At 39.2% G+C, this 25,697-nt stretch overlaps 1 protein-coding gene across 4 annotated transcripts in view; it reads right to left on the bottom strand.

The window, feature by feature from the left end:
• Positions 1–25,697, bottom strand: part of MFSD6 (major facilitator superfamily domain containing 6) — a 74,711-nt gene that overhangs the window by 6,450 nt on the left and 42,564 nt on the right. For all 4 annotated transcript variants that reach the window (XM_057551939.1, XM_057551940.1, XM_057551942.1 and 1 more), the window contains exons 3-4: positions 13,336–13,433; positions 334–495 (exon numbers count right to left, since the gene is read on the bottom strand). In XM_057551939.1, the coding sequence (XP_057407922.1) occupies positions 334–495; positions 13,336–13,433 (260 nt within the window). The remainder of the gene's footprint in view (positions 1–333; positions 496–13,335; positions 13,434–25,697) is intronic.

Below are 25,697 nucleotides of genomic sequence, written 5' to 3'. Positions count from 1 at the left end.
AGCATTATTATCAGCAGGTTTAGGGTACTTTACTTCAAACCAAAAGCACATGTGATTATTCATTTGTTTGGCTCCTTTGAGGTATCCGTGTAGCATCGCATTAAGCTGTCAGAGAAGCGTGCACGGTTACAAGCTGGCTCTAATCATCTTAACTACTGAAGCATACTGCTCTGCAATTTTGACTACCATGAAAGCTAGAAAGAGAATATATGAACAATGGAGTTTAGCTTCTGGCAATCTTCAGTAATAATTTGAGTGTTTACTGAGGGGTTGCTAAAAAAATTTGTAAGTTTTCATCAAAGAAGAAAGGGAAAAAGAGAAAACCATTCTTACCAAAATAATTGACTAACACGCCTCCGATCATGGCTCCACAACCTCTCCCCAAACCCAGATGAAGGCCCTGCAGGATGCCCTGAGCAGACGTCCTCAGCTCTGGGGGAACCGCGGCGCTGAGATAAGAAATGCAGGCTGCCCAGATGGCCGCGTGTGTCACTCCTGGAGAGGAAGAGAAGCGGACAGGGTGACTGATCAGCACTCCTTACATTACTCTTTTTTGGAACATGAGTTATTTACTTAACTAGATACATATATATATATATACACACACACACACACACACACACATATATACCTAATAAAGATAAATATTTTATTTGTGGTAAAATATACGTAACAAAATTTATCGTTTAAACATTTTTAAGTGTATGGTTCAGTGGCTTTAAGTACATTCACAGTGTTGTGCAACCATCACTACCATCCATCTCCAGAATTTTTTTATCATCCCAAACTGAAATTCAGCACCCATTAAACAATATTATCTCCAGGCCCTGAGAAACAGCATTTACCTTGTCTATGAATATGACTGCTCTGGGTACCTCATATAAGTGGAATCATACAGTGTTTGTCCTTTGGTGTCTGGCTTATTTCACTTAGCACAATGTCTTCAGAGTTCATCCATGTTGTAGCATGTGCCAGAACTTCCGTTTTAAGGCTAAAGGATATGTAGCCTTGTAACGCTGTTTATCCATTCATCTGTTAATGGACATTTGGGCTGTTTCCACCTTTTGGCTATTGTGAATGCTGCTGCTGTGAACACTGATGTGCAAGTATCTGAGTCCCTGCTGTCAGTTCTTTTGGGTATATACCTAAAAGTGGAATTACTAGCTCATATGGTAATAATATATTTAATACTTTGAGGGACTGTTTTCCACAGTAGCTGCACCACTTTACATTACTACTAGAAATGCACAAGAGTTCCAATTTTTCCACATCTCACCAGATGTTATTTTCTGTGTTTTTTTATAATAGCAATCCTAATGGGTATGAAGTGGTATCTCATTGTGCTTTTGATTTGCATTCCCTAATGACTAGTGATATTGATCATCTTTTTATGTGTTTTTTGGCCATTTGTAAATCTTCTTTAGAGAAAGTCTTTTGTCCATTTTCAAATTGGGTTGTTTGGGTTTTTGCTGTTGAGTTGTCAGAGTTCCTTATATATTTTGGATATTGACCTCTTACTGGGTACCTATTTTGACATAAAGAACAGATGATATATAGATCAATGGAACAGAATAGACCCCAGAAATAAACCCATGCATGTAAAGTCAATTAATCTACAACAAAGGAGGCAAGAATATACAGTGGAGAGAAGACAGTCTCTTCAACAAGTGGTGTTGGGAAAGCTGGACAGCTACGTGTAAATCAATGAAACTAGAACACTCCCTCATGCCATATACAAAAAATAAACTCAAAATGGTTTAAAGACCTAAATGTAAGACATGACACCATAAAGTTCCTATAAGAGAATATAGGCAAAACATTCTCAGACATAAATCGTAGCAATATTTTCTTAGATCAGTCTCCCAAGGCAAAAGAAATAAAAAGCAAAAATAAACAAATGGGACTTGATCAAACTTAAAAGGTTTTGCGCAGCAAAGGAAACCATCAACAAAATGAAAAGACAATCTAAGAAATGGGAAAAAATGTCTGTAAATGATGCAGCTGACAAGGAGTTAATATCCAAAATATATAAACAGCTCATACAACTCAATATCATAAAAACAAACAAGCCAATCAAAATACGGGCAGAAGACCTAAATAGAAATTTCTCCAAAGAAGACATACAGATGGCCAACATGCACATGAAAAGATGCTCATCACTGCTAATTATCAGAAATGCAAATCAAAACCACAATGAAGTATCACCTCACACAGGTCAGAATGGCCATCGTTAAAAAGTCTGGAGAGGGTGTGGAGTAAAGGGAACCCTCCTACACTGTTGGTGGGAATGTAAATTGGTGCAAACACCATGGAAAACAGTATGGCGTTTCCTTTAAAAGCTAAAAATAGAGGTACCAATCCCACTCCTCGGTATATATCCAGAAAAAATTCTAATTTGAAAAGGTACATGCACCCCAACGTTCATAGCAGCACTGTTTACAATAACCAAGACACGAAAGCAACCCAAGTGCCCATCAACAGATGATTGGCTTAAGAAGATGTGGTATATATACATATATATATATATATATGTACATACACACAGTGGAATACTACTCAGCCATAAAAAAAGAATGAAATATTACCATTTGCAGCAACATGTATGGACCTAGAAATATTATACTTAGTGAAGTAAATCAGACAGAGAAAGACAAATACTATACGGTATCACTTATATGTGGAATCTAAAAAATAATACAAATGAATCTATATACAAACCAGAAACAGACTCACATAGAAAACAAACATATGGTTACCAAAAGTGAGAGGGAGGGCAGGAGGGGTGACAAATTAGGAGTATGGGATTAACAGATACTAACTACTATACATAAGTAGATAAGCAACAAGGATTTACTTATAGCATAGGAAATTATATTCAGTATCTTATAACAACTTATAATGGAATATAATCTGAAAAAAATATAACTGAATCACTTTGCTGTAATCTGAAACCAACACAGTATTGTAAATCAACTGTACTTCACTTTTAAAAGATTATTTCCCATTTTTTCCATTATAATTAGCACTATGATTAACATTTTTGGAAATACAGCTTTTTACATATCTTATTTACATTGGCTATAATTCTACAAGTGGGGTTAATGATTCAAAGGATATAATATTTTTTTTGCCTTTTAATATACAGCTCCAATTTGTTTTCCAAGAGTGTAGAGACTATTTACAATGCCTCATTACCAGTTTCATTATATCTTCACCATTTGTTGGCAGGGAGGGGAGGGTAAAGATAACAGGTGAAAGAAAATTTGATCATTATTTTAATGTACAGCAACTGTGCATTGTATGAATTTAAATCTTTATTAGAGCACTGCTTTAAGTGTAATAGGAAGAGGGACTTCCTTGGTGGTCCAGTGGTAAAAGAATCCACCTTCCAATGCAGGGGACGTGGGTTCAATCCCTGGTCGGGGAACTAAGATCCCACATGCCGCGGGGCAACTAAGCCCATGCACCACAACTATTGAACTCGCACGTCCCAGTGAGAGAGCCCACGTGCCACAAACTACAGAGCCCACATGCCCTGGAGCCCGCGTGCCACAACTAGAGAGAGAAAACCTGCATGCCACAACTAGAGAGAAACCCGAGCAGACTGCATGCCATAACGAAAAAGATCCCACATGCCTCAACAAAGATCCCGTATGCCACAACTCAGACCCAAAGCAGCCAAAAAACTAATAAGGAAAATAAATGTAATAGGAAGATATTGTCACAACAGGTTTTATAGATAGCTGGAAAGGATTAAGAGATCATCTGGTTCTGCCTAGATTAAGTCTTGGACTTGCTTCCTGAAAAATAATCTCATTTGGAGATAATATCATCAGAAATTCTTAACCTATGTTTTGGAAAATTAAACTGAAAGATTAATATTCATTTAAGATTTAATCTGACATTAGTCTGCTTCTGGCCAAAATGGAATAACAGGGACTGGATTTACTTCCTTCTTGAAAAAACAAACAACTGGACAAAATATATGAAACAATAGTTCCCAAGACACTGGCCATCACCAATAAGGACAGTGATCTCAGAGAGACGGGAAACAATGAGGAGCCCCAGCTTACTGCCTGGTCAGAGTTTGAAAGCTGCAGGGCACAGAGGGGGAACCGGTGAGTTGAGGAGATGGAGCTGACAGTCTGGGGAGACCAAGGCAGCTGGAGCTCCAGGTCAGAGTATCAGAGAGGAGAGAGTTTCACAGAAACTCCAGAGATCTGCAGATGGTTTCCCTCAAGTATTCAGCAGAGTACTGATTAGCAAGAGCGTGTATAGAAACTATCCAAAGCCAGGGAAAGAACCACCCAAAAGCATTACAGAAAGCATTCCTCAGAACCCATACAGGGCTGGGAATAATACCTGTTTCCACCAGCCAAACTGGAAAAACTCATGATTCCTGGGATTGGTAGAGTACTCAAAAGGGTCTTGTGTTAGTATTATGAAAGAGTTAGCCCTAGTTTAAACACTGCTCTGGTACCATCTAAGTAATGTTTAAAAGCAAGACTCAAAAGGATCACACTAGTTCCAAGTAATCTAGTTGTGTCCCAGAACAAAGCTCAAGAGTATTTGTAGGAATACAAAAATATCCAGCACCTAACAAGGTAAAATTCACAATGTCAGACATATAATCAAATTACCAGGATGATTTTACTTAAGTAGATCCATAATAGAATAAACACTATTTTCACTGGGTACATTAGATTATATGCCCTATAGTAAACTGAGAAATATCAAAATAATTTTTCTTATATGTTTCAGTAATAATTTCAAGTAGGCTGTTTTTTAACTAGAAAGATGGAAGAGGCAGTATGCACACTTAATTAATTTCCACAGAATTCAAATGAAGTATTTGCTTTATCTGACTAAACAATTGCAGTACTTTAGATAATGCCAGCCTTCTCAGAATTGAATAATGCCTGGAGAGAGTCTTAACTGTAAATGTGGACACAGTAGTACACAATTAAAATATTATATATTTTAAGGAATAGATTATTAAAGATGCTGCTAACTCCATTTCTTTTCAGATATGCATAGTTTTTCATTAACACTAAGGAAGAAACTCAAAAATATTATGAGAAATAAAATGAAATTTATTCAACATTAATTAGATTCAATAGTAACATCCAGCATAGATTTTGGAAATTATTTCTTAAAGGTGAATCATCAAAGACCTGAAACCACATCAAATGGTTGTCAATTAACTTTAATGGTGATACCAAGTCTATTGTTATGTCTGTGTTTGAGCAATCAATTACAGAATTTACAAGTAGGCAAAGATGGGTCTATGTATTTATGTGACCAAAACAGTAACAAATATATTTTTGCTATAATTCTAGATCAAATATAATTCTAGCAGTTATTCTCTTAAATGTGAAGGCTTGGACACACACAAAATCTTCCAATAATAGGGTTTCTTTTTTTTTTTTTTAATTCTAAGGGTTTTCTAAACCTTTGAGTCTTCTAAGATAATTAAAGCATTTTCCAGCAGGATGACTTAAATTAGGATACTTTTAAACTATTGTTAAAATTTGTTGGCTGGTATTAAGTGGCAGTTATAAAAGATTCTCTGTAGTTAGAATTCCAGAGTTTCCTCCTTGCTTTTTTGGGACTGATTAGATCACTGGAAACTACATTCTTTAAAGCAACTCAGGGCATTAACTGAAGGGAAAAATAGGAAAGCATTCAGTAAAACATTTTTTCTCTGGTACTAAAAGCAGAAGAATGAAAGCCATTTGGCTTGTATGTTCCAACATTTTCCAGGGTAGATGTAGAATTAAAATTGGTTTCTCTGAAATACCTTTATTTCAAAATATCATGTAAATAGAAGAATCCATATTACTTCCTAGAAAAGAACTAGCGAATGTAAATCCACAAGAGGGGATTGGGTTGATAACAATACCTTGTATACAAATGACAACTGTGGAGTTTTGGTTCTTGTTCTTAAACTTGAATATGCAACCTAGTAATCATATTAATAATCTGAAACTCTTGCCAATCTTTTTACTACACTTGTGTTCTGGTCCTCTATAATAAAGCAATCTAGAAATCTAAAAAAAAAAAATTCCATCATTTTCCGTATTTGTAAAATTGTATTTTAAGTATAAAACAACTTTCCTTTAAAATTTAGAGGGTAGGGCTTCCCTGGTGGCGCAGTGGTTGAGACTCTGCCTGCCAATGCAGGGCACACGGGTTCGAGCCCTGGTCTGGGAAGATCCCACATGCCGTGGAGCAACTAGGCCCGTGAGCCACAACTACTGAGCCTGCGCGTCTGGAGCCTGTGCTCCGCAACAAGAGAGGCCGCGATAGTGAGAGGCCCGCGCACCGCGATGAAGAGTGGCCCCCGCTTGCCACAACTAGAGGAAGCCCTCGCACAGAAACGAAGACCCACCACAGCCATAATAAATAAATAAATTAATTAATTAAAAAAAAAAATTTAGAGGGTAAAAGATATCATAAGCAGAAAAAAGAAAATGTTTCTACTTCTTTCCCTTTTATTAGAGAACTGTGAAAAAGGAGTAGATGATTATTCTCTACATGATGAAATAAATAAGCAAATGTATTGTGTCACTGGTAAATGTGTTTACCCTAGAGCTATACCTTTTTAAACCTTTTAGTATGAGGTAACTAAGTTGGTGGATCAAACAGTAAGAATAAAAGGATGTTACCTCTGTGACTGACAGTAGTAACAAAGGCACATGAACTGACTCTCCTTGCAATATGTTATTAACTCTTCCTTGGCTACTTGTTACAAAACTACTGATAATTTTGAGTGGCAATTCAACACCATATCTTAACTGACAACAAATAACGCTCAAAGACCACATAGGTCATGGAAACTTCGCTTCTCAGTCCTTTCTTACCTTTACTGGGGTCCCTCGGGATTACCTTCAAGGCTAACAGAAACTCAGAGATATTTTCACACCACCTACTGCCAAGACCTTAACTGTTTGTGAATACACTACATTTGAATAACCTAGAACCATTAGAAATAATTATGATTAACATTTAATATCTCTCATTAATAACATTATTATAGCAGCTTACTCTACCAGGAGCTGTGCTACGTATTTTACATAGATTATCTCCTTTATTCTTCCTAGTAATAGGTACCATTTTTTTCTTCATTTTCCAAAAAGGCACAGAGAGATTAAAGTGCCTTGTTCAGAGTGACACAGACAACAGGGTAGTGGAACAGGATTTGAACCCAAGGTGTCTAAGCTCGGAACTTCAGTGCTTAAGTACTATACTATACATCCTCATAACCACTGTTAAAAGTATTCTATAATAAATGTAATCATCTAATTTGAGAGGTTTTCTTGATAACATCAAACATGCCCAATAATCTGTCAATTTTTTTAAAATGTACATTCTTACTACCTTCTTCCCCTCCCTCCTAAAAGAGTTCACATCACACATAATATCAAGTTTTTTATATGCCCCAAATAACTCTTTACCTTATAATATTGAAGGCTAACTATGTGCCAGGTAATATGCTATATACTTTGCATAGAATAGTTTATTTAATACTCATATTAGCCTATTCTGTAGCACAAAAGTCTAAGAGGCTTAAAGTGACTAAGCAGCTTGCCTAAAGGACACAGAGCTTATAGGTAGGGGAGCTGGAACACAAGATAGTCTAATTCAATCCTGAGCACTTTATGGTTTCCAGCTTACTGCATATTTTGGTAAGCTGTCTCAAATAATTTGTAGAATGAGGTGGGGACATAAGTAAATGATTAAAACACACTGCTGTTTTTACAAATGTGCAATGGATGGCAGGATGGTATCCTAGGGAAAAAGCTAACATATTAAAGATTCAACTTTTAAATTTAGTTTTCAGCTTTCCTTCATATATTTATAAGCTTCTGAGGTAGAACGTCCTCTATTATTCAAAAGCTTTAATAATTAGAAAATATCAACTATAGTACATTTTGCAGGGGACTGTGAAATCAAACAACAAGCATTTACAGTATATCTTCCTGTGTGCATGCTTCTTTGGAGAATTCAAAAACTGTAAGGCGTGGTCTTTGCACTTAAGGGTTAAAACTAAGTCAGGAAGTAAACTAGTATTTGTTAAATAAAATAATTGGGTAACAATTAAGTGCTAAACTGTGTAACACAGTCCATAACTCTGAGAACAATTCAGAAAAGGAAGAGCTAAGTGTCAGATGCAGTTTGCCAGAAAAGGATTGTTGCAGCAGAAGATATTTAAAATGAATTCTGAAGGGACAAAATAATGTCTATTTTTAAGAGACTGTATAAGAACTTTTAGTAACTGTAAAGCATGGGAATGATAAAGAAGAAAACTGCTCTATTACAATTTATGACTATTCTGATTAAAAATTAACTTTAGGGCTTCCCTGGTGGCGCAGTGGTTTAGAATCTGCCTGCTAATGCAGGGGACACGGGTTCGAGCCCTGGTCTGGGAAGATCCCACATGCCGCAGGGCAACTAGGCCCGTGAGCCACAACTACTGAGCCTGCGCGTCTGGAGCCTGTGCTCCGCAACAAGAGAGGCCCGCGCATCGCGATGAAGAGTGGCCCCCGCTTGCTGCAACTAGAGAAAGCCCTCGCACAGAAATGAAAACCCAACAAAGCCAAAAAAAAAAAAAAAATTAACTTTAGCAGTAACATCAATGACATCCGTATGCCAATTTATTCACTGAAATACTAAACTTAGAGCATTTTGTATATCTTATATATTCATGCGACAAGCTACTTGTGTTTTAAGGGTTAAGTCAGACAGAAAATTTCCCATATGGATGATAACAGCCTGGAATCAGGGCCAGAATTTCCACTGTCAGATAAGGGCTACATTGTAACGCTTTCATAATTTCTCCATGTTCTTCCAGAACATGAGAGGAAGGAAAACATGATTCTCACCCGGCTGAGCAGGCATACTAAATAGGAGAGTAAAGCTCCATAAATGTCAGTTCAAGCTTTCCTACTGGCGACATTAAAAAACTATCTTTCATCATAATCTTAACCCGGATCCTACCGATCAAGCAACCTGCGGAGAAGGACGCGACACAGACCTCATTTTCACCCTTCAGTGCTTGAGCCATTCATTTGAGTACCACAAAAGGACCTCTTTAGTTACAGCAGCCCTGGTCTGGCCTCACTCTCCTTAAATACATTTTAATAGCAAAAATAATTTGAATCACATTCATCTCAAAGTCTTGCAAGGATTCACAACAGACACCGGCATAAAAATGAGCATAACAAATTTGACTTTGATTTTTATCAGAAGTGTATACGCCGGATCACAATCAAGAATATGTTTAAATGCTTCTCGTGCAGAAGTAAAGGAGAAAAACACGTGGGTTCTTAAAATGAGATCTTATAAATAAATATAAACTATCCTAATCCCTCCACTGCACCCAGCAATGCTTTTAGGCACTTAGACCCACTGTCTCTTTTTAAAATAAATTACAGGCTCCTTATGAGTAGGAAATACATCTTCTGCTTCTTTACATGGTGGCACCCATTGCCTACTGAATGACATGTTTGCTGCAAAAGACAAGTGAACGGCTAAAAGGCTGCAAGAGGCACTGGCTACTAAATGTGAGAAAGATCATAGGAAAGAAACATCCTCATCATCTCCAACAGTCTTACCTTGACCCCAAAATAGATACCCACATAGCCTCCTTCCTAGGGGTCTAGAGAGGAGGAAATGTGCTTTATCCCCATCCCATCTGCTAATTATTACCAACATAGCCTGAGGAGACAAATGCTGAGATGACGACCAAGAGCTTCAGGGAATGAAGGATAACAAGGAATCTTCCTCCGTCAGTTACAGGTAACCCCAAAGAGGAAGAGATGAGTAGCCAGAGATACGGAATAAAGCACATCCCTTGTCTCCTCCCCTTCCGTTGCTCCACTAGGTGGTACTAGTTCTCATGGTGTTTTGGGGATGAGGCACGGGATGAAAGATTGAAGAGCTAGACCTCACCTCTATTATTTAAGAAGACCCTCTGTGTGGCGCTGGGGCCAGAATCACAGAGTGGAAGTGCTGACTGTTCAGTGTCACGACCATCAGTGATGAGAGCCCGTGTCCTGCTTCCCCACCCTCCCCCTCCTAAGGCTGGGTCTTTGGAAATCATCAGGTAGCAGTTCCAGTCAAGGGACTAAGGGGCATCTATCATGACAGTGGGCTTGTCCTGTAATTAAATCATTCCATGTTTTGTCATCATTTCTTGTTTTACTGCATCCTAAGTAGAGCTGCTTTAAGCACAGGGACTTTAAAGTCATTTGGATGAGCCTTGTAACTTTGGAAGAATTCAGACTGGAAAAACAAACCTGTTCAGTCAGAAGTGTGTTCCTATGAAACAGGATTTATTCCACATAGATAATCCACTGTTTTCCGTAGGGTGGGCACGGGTCAAACAAAGGCAAGGGATTTTTTGTTGTACAGCCAAAACACTCAGCACTCACTTCTGCCAGGGAATGAAACCGTCTCCTCCAGTTTTAGACGCAAAGAGCTCTGCGGAACTGGTCACAGAGCCCTGTGTTAGATGCGGAGACTCTCCGTATTTACAGATTGCCCCTTTTTACTAGCTTCAGATCAGTAACTAGGTTTCTACTGGCACAGGGGAAATAAAATGAAACACAGAGGTATAAACTGTAGCCTGCCATGGGAAGCAGGGATAACTGCCCTAAGGTGCACATAAATACATATTATACAAATATGTACTGGGTCAGCAGCTTAGGATGACAAACCCATCGAGCCCCAGCCAAAGCCTCCCACTCAGGTTTCCTGAGATGCCATTCCGCTCTCCACGGCTGTGCTTTGGCACGTGGCTCTTCTCTGTGCCAAAATATCTGCTTCTCTTTAGGCCACCGGGTGGGGTCCTTGTCACCTTTCAAAATCCAGCTTATCTGTGATTTCCTTGGGGAATCTTTTAATAATATCATCCTCCCAGGGCTTCCCTGGTGGCGCAGTGGTTGAGAATCTGCCTGCCAATGCAGGGGACATGGGTTCGAGCCCTGGTCTGGGAAGATCCCACATGCCGCGGAGCAACTAGGCCCGTGAGCCACAACTACTGAGCCTGCTCGTCTGGAGCCTGTGCTCCGCAACAAGAGAGGCCGCGATAGTGAAAGGCCCGCGCACCGCGATGAAGAGTGGCCCCCGCTTGCCGCAACTAGAGAAAGCCCTCGCACAGAAACGAAGACCCAACACAGCCAAAAATAAATAAATAAATAAATAAAATTTAAATAAATAAATAAATAAATATCATCCTCCCACTCTCTGCTTCACAAAGCTAATCATTCCCTCCATGGAGCTCCTTCTCTGTTACCTGGCACATTTTTCTGATTCCATCTAATCCATCTAACACACTGGGTAGCAATTATGTATTTACACATCTGGCTTCCAGAACAGACAGTGAGACCTTGAGGTCTAAGTTAATATATTGTTTTTTTAATTATATTCCCAGCACTCAGCATGCTGCGTGACTCTTGGTGGCTATTTAACATATCTTTAATAAATTAACAGGAAAAAAGACGTTTTTGATTCGCAACAGCATTTGTTTTTTCCCTCTTATAAAATTCTTCTCTTGTTATAAATGTCTTCTTTAACCACTGTTTTAAAAAAGCTTCTCTCTTTTGCTCTCTTTTCTTTTTATATATATATATATTTATTTATTTATTTGGCTGCACCGGGTCTTAGTTGCGGCACACAGGATCTTCAGTTGCGGCATGTGGGATCTAGTTCCCTGACCAGGGATCGAACCCAGGCCCCTTGCACTGGGAAGTGCAGAGTCTTAGCCACTGGACCACCAGGGAAGTCCCTGCTCTATTTTCTTAAGTCACTAAGGCAAACCATCCTTTTTTATCTAATTCATATTAAATTAAAAGGAGAGAAAAAGGTATATGCATGTATTATTCATGAATTATTATAACAGGTATACCAGTTATTTTGTTTTTTGTTGTTTTTTTTAAGTAAGAGTCTGCACGTGGTGTCATACCAATAAATGAAGCAGTTAAGTCAGGTGAGCACCCTGCCTCATAGAACAGAGTCAGAATTAGAGGTGGGAACCCCTAAGGCTGTGTTGCTTATACCTTGTTGTTGCACATTTCTTTCCTGCAGTTCATATTTTGTGCTTTGTTTTTCTTACATGACACAATACTGAGATGTATGCCCCACCTCAAGACTATTCAAGAGTTCTAATTATTACAAACAATAATTTCTTATTATGAGACCAAATTTCCATTTTCTATATATTTATAAACAAAATCTCTTTTCATCATTTATACCACTGCATCAGACCTGAGAAAAGCACCTTTAAAGTGTGTACATATTTGAATTTTATAATTTTAATGTGACTATAAATTATGTCTCCTTTCATTAGGATAGGTTTTTTATTTTTCATTGCCACGATGGGATTTGGTGAATGAGCTTTTGCATTTTATACATTTTGTTTAGATATATAATTGTGAGTCTTTCATCTTAGATATTATGATAAAGAATTATGTTGATTGTATGGCATTTGCATCCTCAGGGTTAGGGAAAATGATAATGGCAATCTATAAAGCTAATAAAATTGTATATAGTCATAGACTGTTTGGTACAATTAATGATTTAGGAGTCTGGGCAGCCCCGGAAGACCTCAACTCCAATGATGTTATCCTGAACCTTTATTTTAATCATAATGCCAATCACCAAATGATTTAGCCAAGCTGCTAATAGAACTTCTCAGGATACAGTCTGGATTATATGAGCTAATGAATAGAAATCAATGCTCTCACTGCTCTTAAGCCACATGGCAAGAAATTTTTTTCAAAGTTACATGTTGAAGGGTCCAGTGAAGCAAAGAGAAGAACTCAGGTCAGGATATTTGAGCAAAGATTATAAAGGTGCATAGGAAAACAACAGCCTGACTATAAAGCTTTAGTTACAAATCACTAGATGTGATCAAAGTAACTGAAGAAATAAAATAGTTATGACAACCTTTTTTTTTTTTTGCAGTAAGTATAGTTAATCTACAAAAATACCAAAATCTTTAAAATATAAATCCTTTTATATTTAAAACCACCTTTGGATGTGTACACCTAACAATTGTACATGAGAGTTTATTGCAGAGTTCCTCTTTCTTTGTTTAATCACAAGGGTGTGGGAAATAATCCAGCTTTGTTTGGTTCAACAAACACAGAACACTCAGAGGAACTGAAGAACCAGCCCCCTGACGTAACCTGTTCCTTCACAACCACTTCAAACTCATATAAAACAGTGCCTCTGCCCTTCCTTTGTAGAGTCAGATGCTGAAGGCCACTGAACTTTCATGTAGTCATAACTCAAGTAGAAAAATAATTCTAATTCCAACTGTTAACTTGCCTTGAAGAACTTCCATGGGGAGAACAGTCCAGGCATTTTCCAGGTAGGAAATATAAATATAGCGAGCCGTATTGCAGGCCAGGCCAATGTACAGAACCCTAAAAAAAGCAAAGGAAAATAAGTTGAGGCTCTGGTAGAGATACAAAACATGCAAATATCACCTAGTTTTCCCCCTGCCCCAAACATCCATCATCCAGCAGACAGTGTTCCAAACTCAGAAGTGGGGAAGCTAAAGGACAATTAAATTTAACCATGAACTCTTAGGAATAAGAAAACTGCTTCTAACATATCTGCTCTCAGCCTTTTCAAAATGCTTGTTAATATAAAAGCAAACATCACCCTTCCTGAAACTTAATTAGTAGCAGAGATGATGCTTTTTTAAGATAGTCTGGGCATACTGCCATCTGTAATGACATTGCTGGCTTCCTTCCAGGTGGCTGTAGGGTAAATATGCCTGGGATTGTAGCCACTTCAGTATGATGGGGGAAGAACAGCTAAAAATGAGAACACGTGAATATGTGGCCTTGCTTGCGATACCCAAGACACCAAGCAGTTTCACAAAGAGACTCTCAAGGTCATTGAAAACTATCATCCAATGATGAATAATAACTATTTGGAAATCAAACACTTTTTCCTATCAGTTCAATTGATACAAGTTCATTATTTTAAAAAAAAATCCATGATATCACATGCTTACAAAATTGATAAATATATATCAGCCTCTAGCTTTCACCCTCACAATCACCACCACCAAAATTATGAGTAAAAACAAAATAAAGGCCTAAAATGGTGAATCCAAGCATAAGGTTACGATCTCTCTCATTCTGAACTGGACGGGCTGGTTTGGAAGCAAACGGTGGCTACTTCTCTTTACAAAAACACAACCCAGAGGCTTCCCTGGTGGCGCAGTGGTTGAGAATCTGCCTGCCAATGCAGGGGACACGGGTTCGAGCCCTGGTCTGGGAAGATCCCACATGCCGCGGAGCGGCTGGGCCCGTGAGCCACAATTACTGAGCCTGCGCGCCTGGAGCCTGTGCTCCACAACAAGAGAGGCCGCGATAGTGAGAGGCCCGCGCACTGCGATGAAGAGTGGCCCCCGCTTGCCGCAACTAGAGGAAGCCCTCGCACAGAAACGAAGACCCAACACAACCATAAAAATAAATAAATTAATTAATTAAAAAAAAAATTGTAGAGGGAATTAATTCTTCTTAAAAAAAAACACACACACACACACACACACAAAACCCAGGGGATTTCTTTTTCTTGGTTGTTTTCCATTTTCTGTTAATTTTCCCAACCTTAATGCTTTTCTTGTGTTCTAAATCCAAGTGGATGAAAACTAGAAGGTAAAAGAAATAAACCAATTTGACAATCAGTGGTATTTTCCTAATCTTGCTCAACTGTATTTTTATATTAAAATCATTCTTATAAACAGTGTCCTCTTTTTCCAACACTGGATCAAGGAAACGAAATGCCCTGAGGCATCCAGCTGGTATTAACTGCAAATACAGAGCAGAGAGAAATATGGGGAAAGACAACAAAAGGGTTGAGGGGGTGGGGATGGGACAGGAAATGGATATTAGAATGGATTTAGGAGCTCTTCAATAACGAAAAGGTCTGCGTTGTCATATTCTTTGGACTTTATGCTCTTTTTACTTGTATGTTTTGAAGAAAAAAGTATGTTTCAAACCTGTTTGATAAAAAGTTTGCTGAACAAACTTGCTATAAATCCATCGGCCAGGGTCCCTCTGCTAGGAAACAGCAACAAAGAGCCCACAGGAGATTAAAATGCAAAATACAATATACAAACACACAAGTTACACAAATATGTTTCCTTCCAGGTTCTAAAGCAGCCCTGCTGATTACATCAACTTAGCCTAACTCATGGTCAGCAAACATTTTCTATAAAGGGCCATATAGTAAATAGGTCTTGTAGGTCTTTTGCAAATACTCAACTCTGCTGCTGTGGCATGAAAGCAACCATAGACGATATGTAAATGAATAAGCATGGATGGCTGCGTTCCAATAAAATTCGAATTATGAACACTGAAATTTAAATTTCATGTAATTTTCATGTATCACAAAATAGTATTCTCCTTGTGATTTTTTTTTTCAACCACTTGAAAGTATAGAAACCTTTCTTAGTTCCTGGGTCCTACAAAACAGGCAGCAGGCCAGATTTGGCCCCTGGCCATAGCTTGCCAACCTCTGACCTAGCTCATTAGTTCTTATTAACTCTGCCTGTACATCAGATTTACTCGGGCAACTGTTAAAAACTACAGTGTCGAGGCCCATGCCACCCTCAGTTAAGGCTCTTTAGGATTGGAACTCAGGCTCTGTGCTTTTGAAAGCTCCCCAGGTTATTCAGATACTGAGCCAAAGATGGAGAACCACTGATCTAGCTCATTCTAAGCAGCTCCAAGTAATTCTTGCCCATAATCCCATCATAAAAAGATTTGGTACTACATCTTCCTTGTGTTCATATTGCCTATCCTATACCTTTCTTCTGAGCCCACTTCTGAATCAGGGTTACCATGACAACCGCTATTCAATCCAGGCCACAGTCCACAGGGCCTGGCCCTAAGTAACCCATAAGAGGTAGGCTGTGCTATGCCTTCAAACCTCTCTCTACCCATGTGGAATTCAGCCACTGGAGTCTGTAATCTCTCGGACCCTTAGGTCTCGGAATGCCACCAACCAGCCCAGTGACTACGAGCTTGATATACCTTTCAATTCTTTTCCATGTTTCTAATCTCACAACTGATAGTTCTTTGGGACCAAACAGGTGCCGTAAAGATGAAAACACAAAATAAGAAGTATCCAGTGCAAATCACTTCATCTCTTAGAGCCTCAATTTCCTTATGTATCAAGTAGACAACAACATCAACTCTGCAGGCTTGTGATAATTACAACACAGTGAGTTGCCCATAATAAGCACTCAATAAAAGGTATTATTATTACTATTCTTATTATTATTTTAAAGAAAAGTGTCCAAGTATCCTTCTTTTTTCTGATAAAACTTTTATCCCAGAATTCCAAAAGAGAGGACACTAGCATTCCTCCCTCACCAACCATTCTGGTGAAGCCGGTGGCTTAAAAAAATCAGCAAGTGTAAAATGATGAGCAGAAAGGAAGGCAGCATTTTGATCTATGAAAAGGGAAAGAAGTAGACAACATATTTATTGAATAATCACTGAAAAGTATTGCAGCAACCTAAGAACCTCTTTAGTATCTGAATGGGATATTTAAACTGCCGTAGTATTCACTGTTATGGGCTGAACTGTGTCCCCTCCAAAATTCATATGTTGAAGGTCTAAGTCCTAACCCCCAGTACCCCAGAGTGTGGCTAGGTATGGCGATAGGGCCTTTAAAGAGGTGATTAAGGTGAAATGATGTAATATGGGTGGGCCCTAATCCAACATGACTGGTGTCCTGATAAGAAGAGATTAGGACAGAGACAGACACAGAGGGAAGACCAGGTGAAGACACTGGAAGACAAGCCAAGGAGAGAAGTCTTCAGAAGACATACATCCTACCAACACCTTGATCTTGGACTTTTAGCTTCCAGAACTGTAAGGAAATAAAATTTCTGTTTTTTAAAGCCAGTCTGTGGTGCTTTGTTATGGCAGCCCTAGGAAATGAATACACGCACACTCATGAAATTAAGGATTTGCTAATAAAAAGGAATTTATAATATGTTTTACTAGATCATCTTCTGGACAAATTCTTTATGCTGAATATAGAGCATATGTTTGGAGTCCTAGAATTTGCCTGAGCATTAAGAGGTCTGGAAATACAGAAAAATAGTCTGAAAAATGCCTCTCAGTTACATACAGAGACCCATTGAACACCTATAGTGAAACAGCTCAGAAACAACATCATTGCTTTCCTATTTCACAACAAGAAGTAAGTATAAAAGTAAGACAAGAAATAAAGACAATTTTAGAACAGGTGTTATAGATAACTGATCTATAAAGAACACAATTGGTAAGGAGCAAATGATTCAGCATAAAACACTACACCATGGAAAACCCAAATCACTTGTCAAACTCCTTGATTCTTTATTTGAGCAAAATATAATGGTAGGAGAAAAGTACTTATGAGTTTCTAATTTCTTACAAAACCACAACCCATAGTGTTGACAGGATAAGTTGATTGGTGCTTATCTTATAATGAAACTAGTACTTGTTTTTTTTGTTTTGTTTTGTTTTTCAGAAAGACAGTATTCAAGATACAGAAGCAATTAATTGTGAGTCATCCTGCAATTCCTAACAGAGTGTGGGTTAATTATGATGCCCTACTTTTCTAAGTTAAACCATCTATAACATGGCTGAATAACCCCTGAGAACATTTCTAAATTACAAAGAACATGAATTTTGCTCAATAAACATTAGCTGAGATACCACTATGTAACACACACTGTGCTGGACTGAAAGGGAATAAAAATGAAGAGAAATCCTCCTTGCCTGCAAGGAACTTAGTCTAGTGGGGAGACAGGCACAGAAGCAAATAAATTAAATTCAATACCCTAAGAGGTCTGCACAAAGTGCTATGGCTACACAAAGGAGAGGTTCTTAGCTACCCCCTGGGGGTCCCAGGACACTTGGGTTAGAAGCAAATGGACAAAGGAGGAGGGAACAATAGAAAGGTTAACCATAAAACCTCAAGCCTTTGCAGGCAGAGAGGGTATTTGAACAATATAAGAAGGATCAAAGTCTTAGGATTTATGAAGAGATGAGTGAACTTTTCCAGCCCAGATCCAATCTGGAAATTATTCTCTATTCCAGAGACAATACAGGTTATGAGCAACAGAGAAGGATTTAAGTAGGATTATCCTGCAATGCTCTCAGATGTATGAGATGAAAGGGCAACACCACGCAAAGAGAACCCATTCTCAGCCAAATGAGTCATTGGCAGCAAGCATGCTGCAAAGCCTCTAATGGAGAAACAGAAAAGTTCCTCAAAAAAGAAAAAACACCGGATGAAAACAAAATGCCCTGGATAAGGATGGTTCTTATCAACCAGACATGGAGTATTTGCAGATGGAGTCTGAATATGCGCTCAACCTGTGGTGCAAGCCCTCGCACAAGGACACAGTGTTCCAATGCACAGAAGTGTTGCTCCAGGGCTGGGTGGAGACGAAGACAGACTAGCAACAAACCAGGATTCAGAAAGTAATATTTTGACAGGTTACAGACCATTGGGACTATGTCCTCAGCTAGAGGACAATGTCACCTAGCTAGAGTTTCATTAGGAACACCAGTTCCTAATGGGAAAGAAGCGGTCATTAGTACCAGATACTTGGAGCACAGTCTACTCTTTGCCTCATATATGAATCAGCTTAGGTTTTCTGTATGGTAAACAGTATACGGACTCACCCTTAGGCTGGGTTTCATCATTCCCAGATCATCCTTTTATGGTCTATATGAACTTGTCAGTAAAAAAAAAAAGTTCTTTCAGATATTGCTACAGATGTCTTTCCAGAGCAGGCAGACATCAGCTGCTAATTAAGGTCAGGATTCTGGTGCTTAAAGTGAGCATTCAGTGTAAGCAGTGCCCTCCTCCCCAAGAATGAAGTTTATTTCCAGCATAATCACCTAATACTGACAACCTTAGAGTAAGAGGATGTTCCTGATTGTCAGCTTTAAAAGGTAGGAAAATATAAATCCAAACTTTTTAGAAGATAATTAAAATAGAAGGTTTATGCCTTGAAGACTTAAATTTTAGTCTAGAAAATTACCGTTTTTTCATATTCATCCCCCTCCTCCCAACCAACCTGCATGATGTAATGTCACTGTGGGTGTCCTCCCAGGATTTCTCTGCCTCTATGTAGCAGAATAGGGTTTTACTGTCATTGTCTGGAATCTCTTGTCCTGCCTCCCCTTTCTTGTCCTCTCTACCCTGTGTCCCATACCCAGGGCTGGCTGGCTTGAACGGATCCTAGCTGGCATTCCTTGGAATTCCCACCCTAAGCAGAGGGCCCGAGCTACCATCACGGGACACTTCTCATGCCACAGTGGTAGCAAAAGCAACCAGACAGAGTGAAGACGTGGCCAAGAGTCAACGACCTGAGCAACATGTGGCAGGAGCTGCCATACCTCATGCCCAGTGCTTACCTAGAAGCGGCAGAGCTGATGACACACCTGTTCCTTCTTCCAAGACACGACTTTGGGCGCTAGTATCTCTGATTGTGAGAGTCCTACCCTTGAAAGTGCTCATCTCTTCTAAGAAACCATCTCAAATGTCCCCAGGTATAACTGATCCTATCTCACCATCTCAAATGTCCCCAGGTATAACTCTTCCTCTGTTATACTCTTTGTTTCCATTAGGGTACTTGTCACAATCTACAAGTGCTCTATACACAGAAGACTGTGAGTTCCTGGGAGGCAAGGACTGTGTCTTTTTCATCTTATACTCAAAAGGAGCCTGCCTTGCTCAAGTGCTCAGTGAATTATAGTAAAGTAGTTTAATATAATCTTATGTAAATGGGTAAAACATGAGGACAAGAAGAAGCACTATTCTCATGAACACAGTGTTTCTTGATGGGCCACTCTCATTTTGGATGGTATAATTCTTTATCATATGGGACCCACCCATTCACCAGGGGATGTTTAGGATCCTGGCCCTTGGGCGCTAAGTGACAGTCTCTGAAAAAACTAAAATGCCCCCTCACACGTTTCTAAACACCTCCTATTGGGAAGCACTAGATAAGTCCCTTAAAACAAAGGCTTCCTGGTTACTGTATCATAAAATGTCCTGCGTTTGTGTGTGTCTCCATATTCAAGTTACATTAGTACCTAAACAAATCTAGAAGGAGACAGACGCCAAACCATGATCAGTGGTTACCTTGGAGATTTGTGATTGCAGACCATTCATTGTCTAAGGAGTGTATTTCTGTCGATTTTGAGTTTGCATAGTGAGTTATGTACTTTTTGAAAATCATGTAAAAATAAACATTTAAAAGATGGGGAAAAAACTATCAAATTAGGCATGGGAAGGCAACCATTAAAAAACTTAGGTTAAAATAATAAAAAAACTAATAGAATTCTGTACCCAAATTGTTTTTGAACTATCTTTATGTCTGTGTTCCACACAAAAGAAACCAAAACTGATGGAAATCATAACCCCAATAACAGAATCATTTTCAAAGAAAAGGTTTGGCCCTACAACCAAAGATTAGCAAATGTTTTTATATTTTTGTGTTTCAAAATGTTTAAGTTGTGAATACGTTACATCTTATCATTAATCCACCAACCACTAACTATTTGATACTGTCACCTAAAGCGAGCTAAAAGTCACTGCAGAACAGTAAGTACAGCATTGTAATCCTCATGTCAGGGAAGGAGAGTTACATACACATGTATGCACTTACATGTGAAGAGACTATCTCTGGAAGAAGACACTAGAACCTCATATCACTGATGGGCTCTGGGTTGGGGGTGGAGCTGGGGGACTGTCCCAAAGGTGGGAGAGAGACTTTACTGAATATCTTTTAGAACTCTTGAATTTCTTCCCATGTGTATGTCTACTTTCTCAAAGAATAAAGATTAGTCACTGTGCTTCATGTAGCTATAAATAGGCACAGTAAATGATGTATGATGCTTGACCCATGGTTTTCCAACCTGAAGGGATCATTATCTGGGTTTCTATTTTGGTTTAAAAATAATACAACATTCTAGCTTAATTAATATTCAATATTATTTCTATCTTTTGAATCTGTTATGAGATTGGGTGTAAGTCAAAGAGTCATACAAATAGTTAAGAAAGGCGCATGAAATATTCAACATTGCCATGATTGTGTTCTTTCTGGACAAAGAAAATTGGCAGTCTGTAGAGATAAACTTAAGAAAAGTATTCATTTGCTTCAAGAGCCACTTGGATCATCAGAAAGTATTATATGTAATACAATGGGAACTTTTGAATCAAAACCGCTAAGAACAACCAAGAAAGAGATTCTATTATAAAACATCTTTTTTGGTAGACTATCTGGCACAGTGAGCTGTCTAGCTTCTGTCCTCTAGCCACATGAATTCCCAGTGGACCCACTGGGCCACTGTCCCCACCCATCCCTACCTGTGACCTGATTCCTACTCCTCCTTCAGATCTCACTCAGCTCCTTATACATGAGCACAGCATCATGTGCCTCTCCTCATAACCCTTATCTCAGTTGTAACTGTACATTGACAGCTTGACTGTATGCTCCATGCAGAGTGATGTCTATATCATATTATGTTGGCTCAGATTTATCTCGTGTGCTTGACACATAGCAGGCACTCAATAAATACTCATGGACTGGAGGGAAAATATACATACTTTAAATAGAACATCACACAACAAATATTTATTGAACGAACATACTCTGTGTTAAGTGCCAGGCATGTGGTACTGAACACGATATAAATGTAAACTATGCATATACTATACTTGTAATTATATGTGTATGTAGGCACCTATTATATTGGTAATTATATATGCATACTTGTAATTATATATATATATGTATAATAAGATACTTGATCATGGTATAGGAATAAGTGATGGGTATGTGAAAGAATGAACTGACTTATAAAAGAGGCCTAGAAATAGAATGATTAAAAATATGGACGTCCACATTTGGCAATATTTTTGATTAATGTTAACAGGCTGTGCTCGAAGATAAATATTCAGTCATCTACGTGGACAAGGAATAGTTCAATGAATAGCTGACTATAGTTTGCTTTTGCGGGGCATCCTGAAGCACCATGCAATGGATCCTCAACACATGTGCACAAGCAGATAACAAGGATCTTGGGTACCCACAAGCCTATCTCACCAGAGTAAGAGTTAGCATGTAAGCCACAAAGCTCAAAGAGTCAGTGGCACTGCCATACCAACCACAGCACAGCCAAAGGGATCACCAACAGAGACCCTGGAAGCCACCAAGCTTCTATCGCCAAACAGGTATATGTCGCTGGCCATTGACCCATCTTTGTAGAACAGAGAATAAGAACCACACTGTATATCAGAAGAGTGAATGGGGGAAAAAGAATATTCATCTAGCTATGTATGTTTTCTGCAGCTACTAATACTTCCTTCTATTTTTTTCTGCTAGAAAAAGAAAAGATAAAAGTGAAGTCTCAGTCTCTGCTGGTCTTAAGTCATTCTTTATTTTGCTGCCTTCAAATCTTTCCTCTTCAAATGACTGGTAAGCTAAGCTAAGAGTATAAAAATACTGGTAACCATCAGCCGGGTCACGGTGCTGGTTCCTGGCCATATTTACATCTTTGCATTGCTCTTTTAGTTTATCTGCCCACTTTTTCTTAGCTTGTGTTTATCTCTAGGTAGAAAAATAAGGATGTTTAAAACAAAATAGAACCTTGATTAATGGAACCCAACCACTTGAAAGATACAATATGCTGTTTTGTTGTTATACCTTCCATTAGGGTAAAAGTCAAATGACCAAACACACATACATATACAGCACACACCCACATACACCATGATTTTGTTTAAAAATTTTCCATGGGATGGCCTGAGGTATACATAAAATACAAATTCTATAATTTCCAAACAAGAATCATTGACATTTGTCATAGCAATTAATTTGAAAAAGGCCTCAAGACTTTTAGTTGACCGTAAGCTAAATTTGAGGGAACTAAACAAGTTCATCAAAATTCAGGCTGAAGGAATATCATGACCAAACCAAAAGGACATAATAATCCTACGGTTCTTGACTTTGGCCAGACCACAGCAGGAAGTGGGTACAATTAGGAGATCGCTGACAAAAAAAAAAAGAAAGGAGTCTGAATGAGGGGGAAGATTAAAAAGGGGAGAGTCTGGGATAAGATATTCTGGGGAAAATCCCTGAGGGAGTTGGAGAAGCAAAGCGGCAGGAGGGACATTCAAATATGTGAAGGGCTTTACTGCTGAACAGGGTGTGGGCTGTGTTAGCCCAAAGTCATACCTGAGAGCAGTCAGTACAATACTGTTGTTTTAGCTGCTAAGCAGAAACTAAGGGAATGCGGCATTCTCTCTTTTCAACTGGACTTGATCCTGGGAAGATGTGGACCTGCCTGGGACCTCCGGTGTAAGCCTAGAAATGAAGCCTACCCAACAGGAGACAGAGCTAGTAGACGGAGAGACCAGGCTCTGATCACATCATTTGAGACCTGATTAAAGCCACACCTAAGGCCATTTGCTAGACTTTTAAGATAGACGATATACTCCTTGTTTTGCTTAAGCCACTTTGGGTAAGGTTTTCTGCCACCTCAAGTGAAAGAGTCCTAAGTGACACAAGATCTTAGCTACCTTGTGAGATAGCAAGTTCCATATCACTAGAAGGGGCCAAACAAAGGCTTAGTAACAATCTGCCAAGGATTAGGGGGAAGTGAACCGAACTGGGATGAAGCTAGGCCTACCTGACTGTATTATTCTGCTAGGGCTACTGTAATAAATACCACGGACTGGGTGGCTTAAACGACAGAAGTTATTTTCTTATAATTCTGGAGGCTCTAAGTCTGAGATCAAGGTGTTGGCAGGATTAGTTTCTTCTGAGGCCTCTCTCTTTGGCTTGTAGATGGCTAACTTTTCCCTGTGTCCTCACATGGTCTTCCCTCTGCATGTGTCTGTGTCCCAATCTCTTCTTCTCATAAGGACATCAGTCATATTGGATTGGGATCTACCCTAACAGCCTCATTTTAATTTATCTCTTTAAAGACCCCATCTCCAATGCAGTCACATCCTGAGGTACTGGGGATTAGGACTTTAACATATATGCATTTTCAGGGAACACGATTCAGCTCACAAAAATGACCTCCAAGGCTACTTAAAACTCCAACGTGAAACAAAATTTAGTAAAGAGTGCCAGTTTTGTTGTTGTTGTTGTTGTTTTACTCAAGAGCCATTAACTCTGTGGACCAGAAATAGAGCCTGTGATACCAGTGGCAGCTTCTCTGGCCTCTAAAGTCAGAGAGTGAGTCTGCACCCTTAGCAGAGGATTGTTAGCATTTTGTACAACCCAATCTGACTATATTTATTCATTTACGTTATCTAGGGGGTTGCTATTTACTTTTCCAGAGGTTGGTGTAAAATGAAAGGCTTTGACAAACAGTGCTAATAAATGTGTTTTCACAAGGGGCAGCACAGTGGGACGTACGCTGCACCTGGGCTGAAGTGGTGGATATCCAGGGCACAGGCATCCTGGAAGTGGATTTTTCTCAGGAATGGTTCTAACTGCCCGGGCTATACTACAGGGGTTTTGAAAAGATCAAATAAGCACGTCAAGAAAAACTGCAAACATCTTGCAAATGTGTAAACTACCGTTAAATACAATGCACATATTTCACCAAGAGCAGCCAAGTCTTTTACAAATTCTGTCTGAGCCAGCACATGGAGAAGTGTCTAAGGTTTAGGATTCTAACTTCCATTCAAGTCAGCTGTCGTTGGAGAAACAAAATTCTCTACACACAGATCCCAACGACTGCTATCATAAATCACATCCCCTATCACTGGCTAGACAGTCTGTTGTCATGGCCTGGCCTGGATGAGTTGGCATGAATGGCTTTGTGTACATTTCTGACTTATCAGCAAAAACCATTCAAAGCCTGAGTCCTTGGCAGGGTGGGCAGGGAAGGGGTGAGATCTGATGTGTGGTTTTTCACATACTGAAACCAAGCAAAGTAAAAAGTTAGATCATTAGAGTTAGAACTAAACAAAGACACAACATCAAGTCCAATCCTCTTATTTTACAGAGACAAGGAAATAGAGGTCCAGAGAGGTAGAATGGGGCCACCATTAGTGGGCCAGTGGAAGGTCAAGGTCCCTGCCCCCTTGCCCTAGGGCTCTTTCGGCAGGTAATAACAATGTGCGGTGTTCCTACACCAAGGCCCCTTCGTGAAGTCAAACCTAGACACGGACTTGAAGCAACGCCTCTGGATTGGACCAGTGGAGACAGGGACTGGTTGTGTTGGCCTCGTTATGCTTCTGGTAGCAGCTGTGCACTTGGATTAAGGAAGTTGGGTGTATGTTTGAGTTGACTTTAGAAGATGGTTAATATTTTAAACTTTGATGAATGATTACTAGGAATGAGGTAAGAGAAAAGTAGAAAAACAAATGCCACTCAACGGCTGCCCAATATCCTGGATCACAAAAGAAAAATTTACCCAGCAGAATTTTGTGTTCTGAGATGAAATGGGCCAAAAGACCATTTCTACTGATGTAGCCCCAGAGACCCTCAGGTATCAATGCTGAGGCAGGACACAGGATGAGCCAGGATTTCTGCCTCCACCTGTGGGCTGGACAAGGGCTGCCTCGAGCAAGCAGACTTTGAAATCAAATAATCAGAAGTTGACTGTAGGGTTTGGGTTGCGTAAGGAGTAGAAACT

Source organism: Balaenoptera acutorostrata, chromosome 8 (genome assembly GCF_949987535.1).
Source record: "Balaenoptera acutorostrata chromosome 8, mBalAcu1.1, whole genome shotgun sequence".
Taxonomy (NCBI): Eukaryota; Metazoa; Chordata; class Mammalia; order Artiodactyla; family Balaenopteridae; genus Balaenoptera; species Balaenoptera acutorostrata.
Note: the sequence above shows the minus strand (reverse complement) of the source record. Positions and strands in the feature narration are given on the sequence as shown.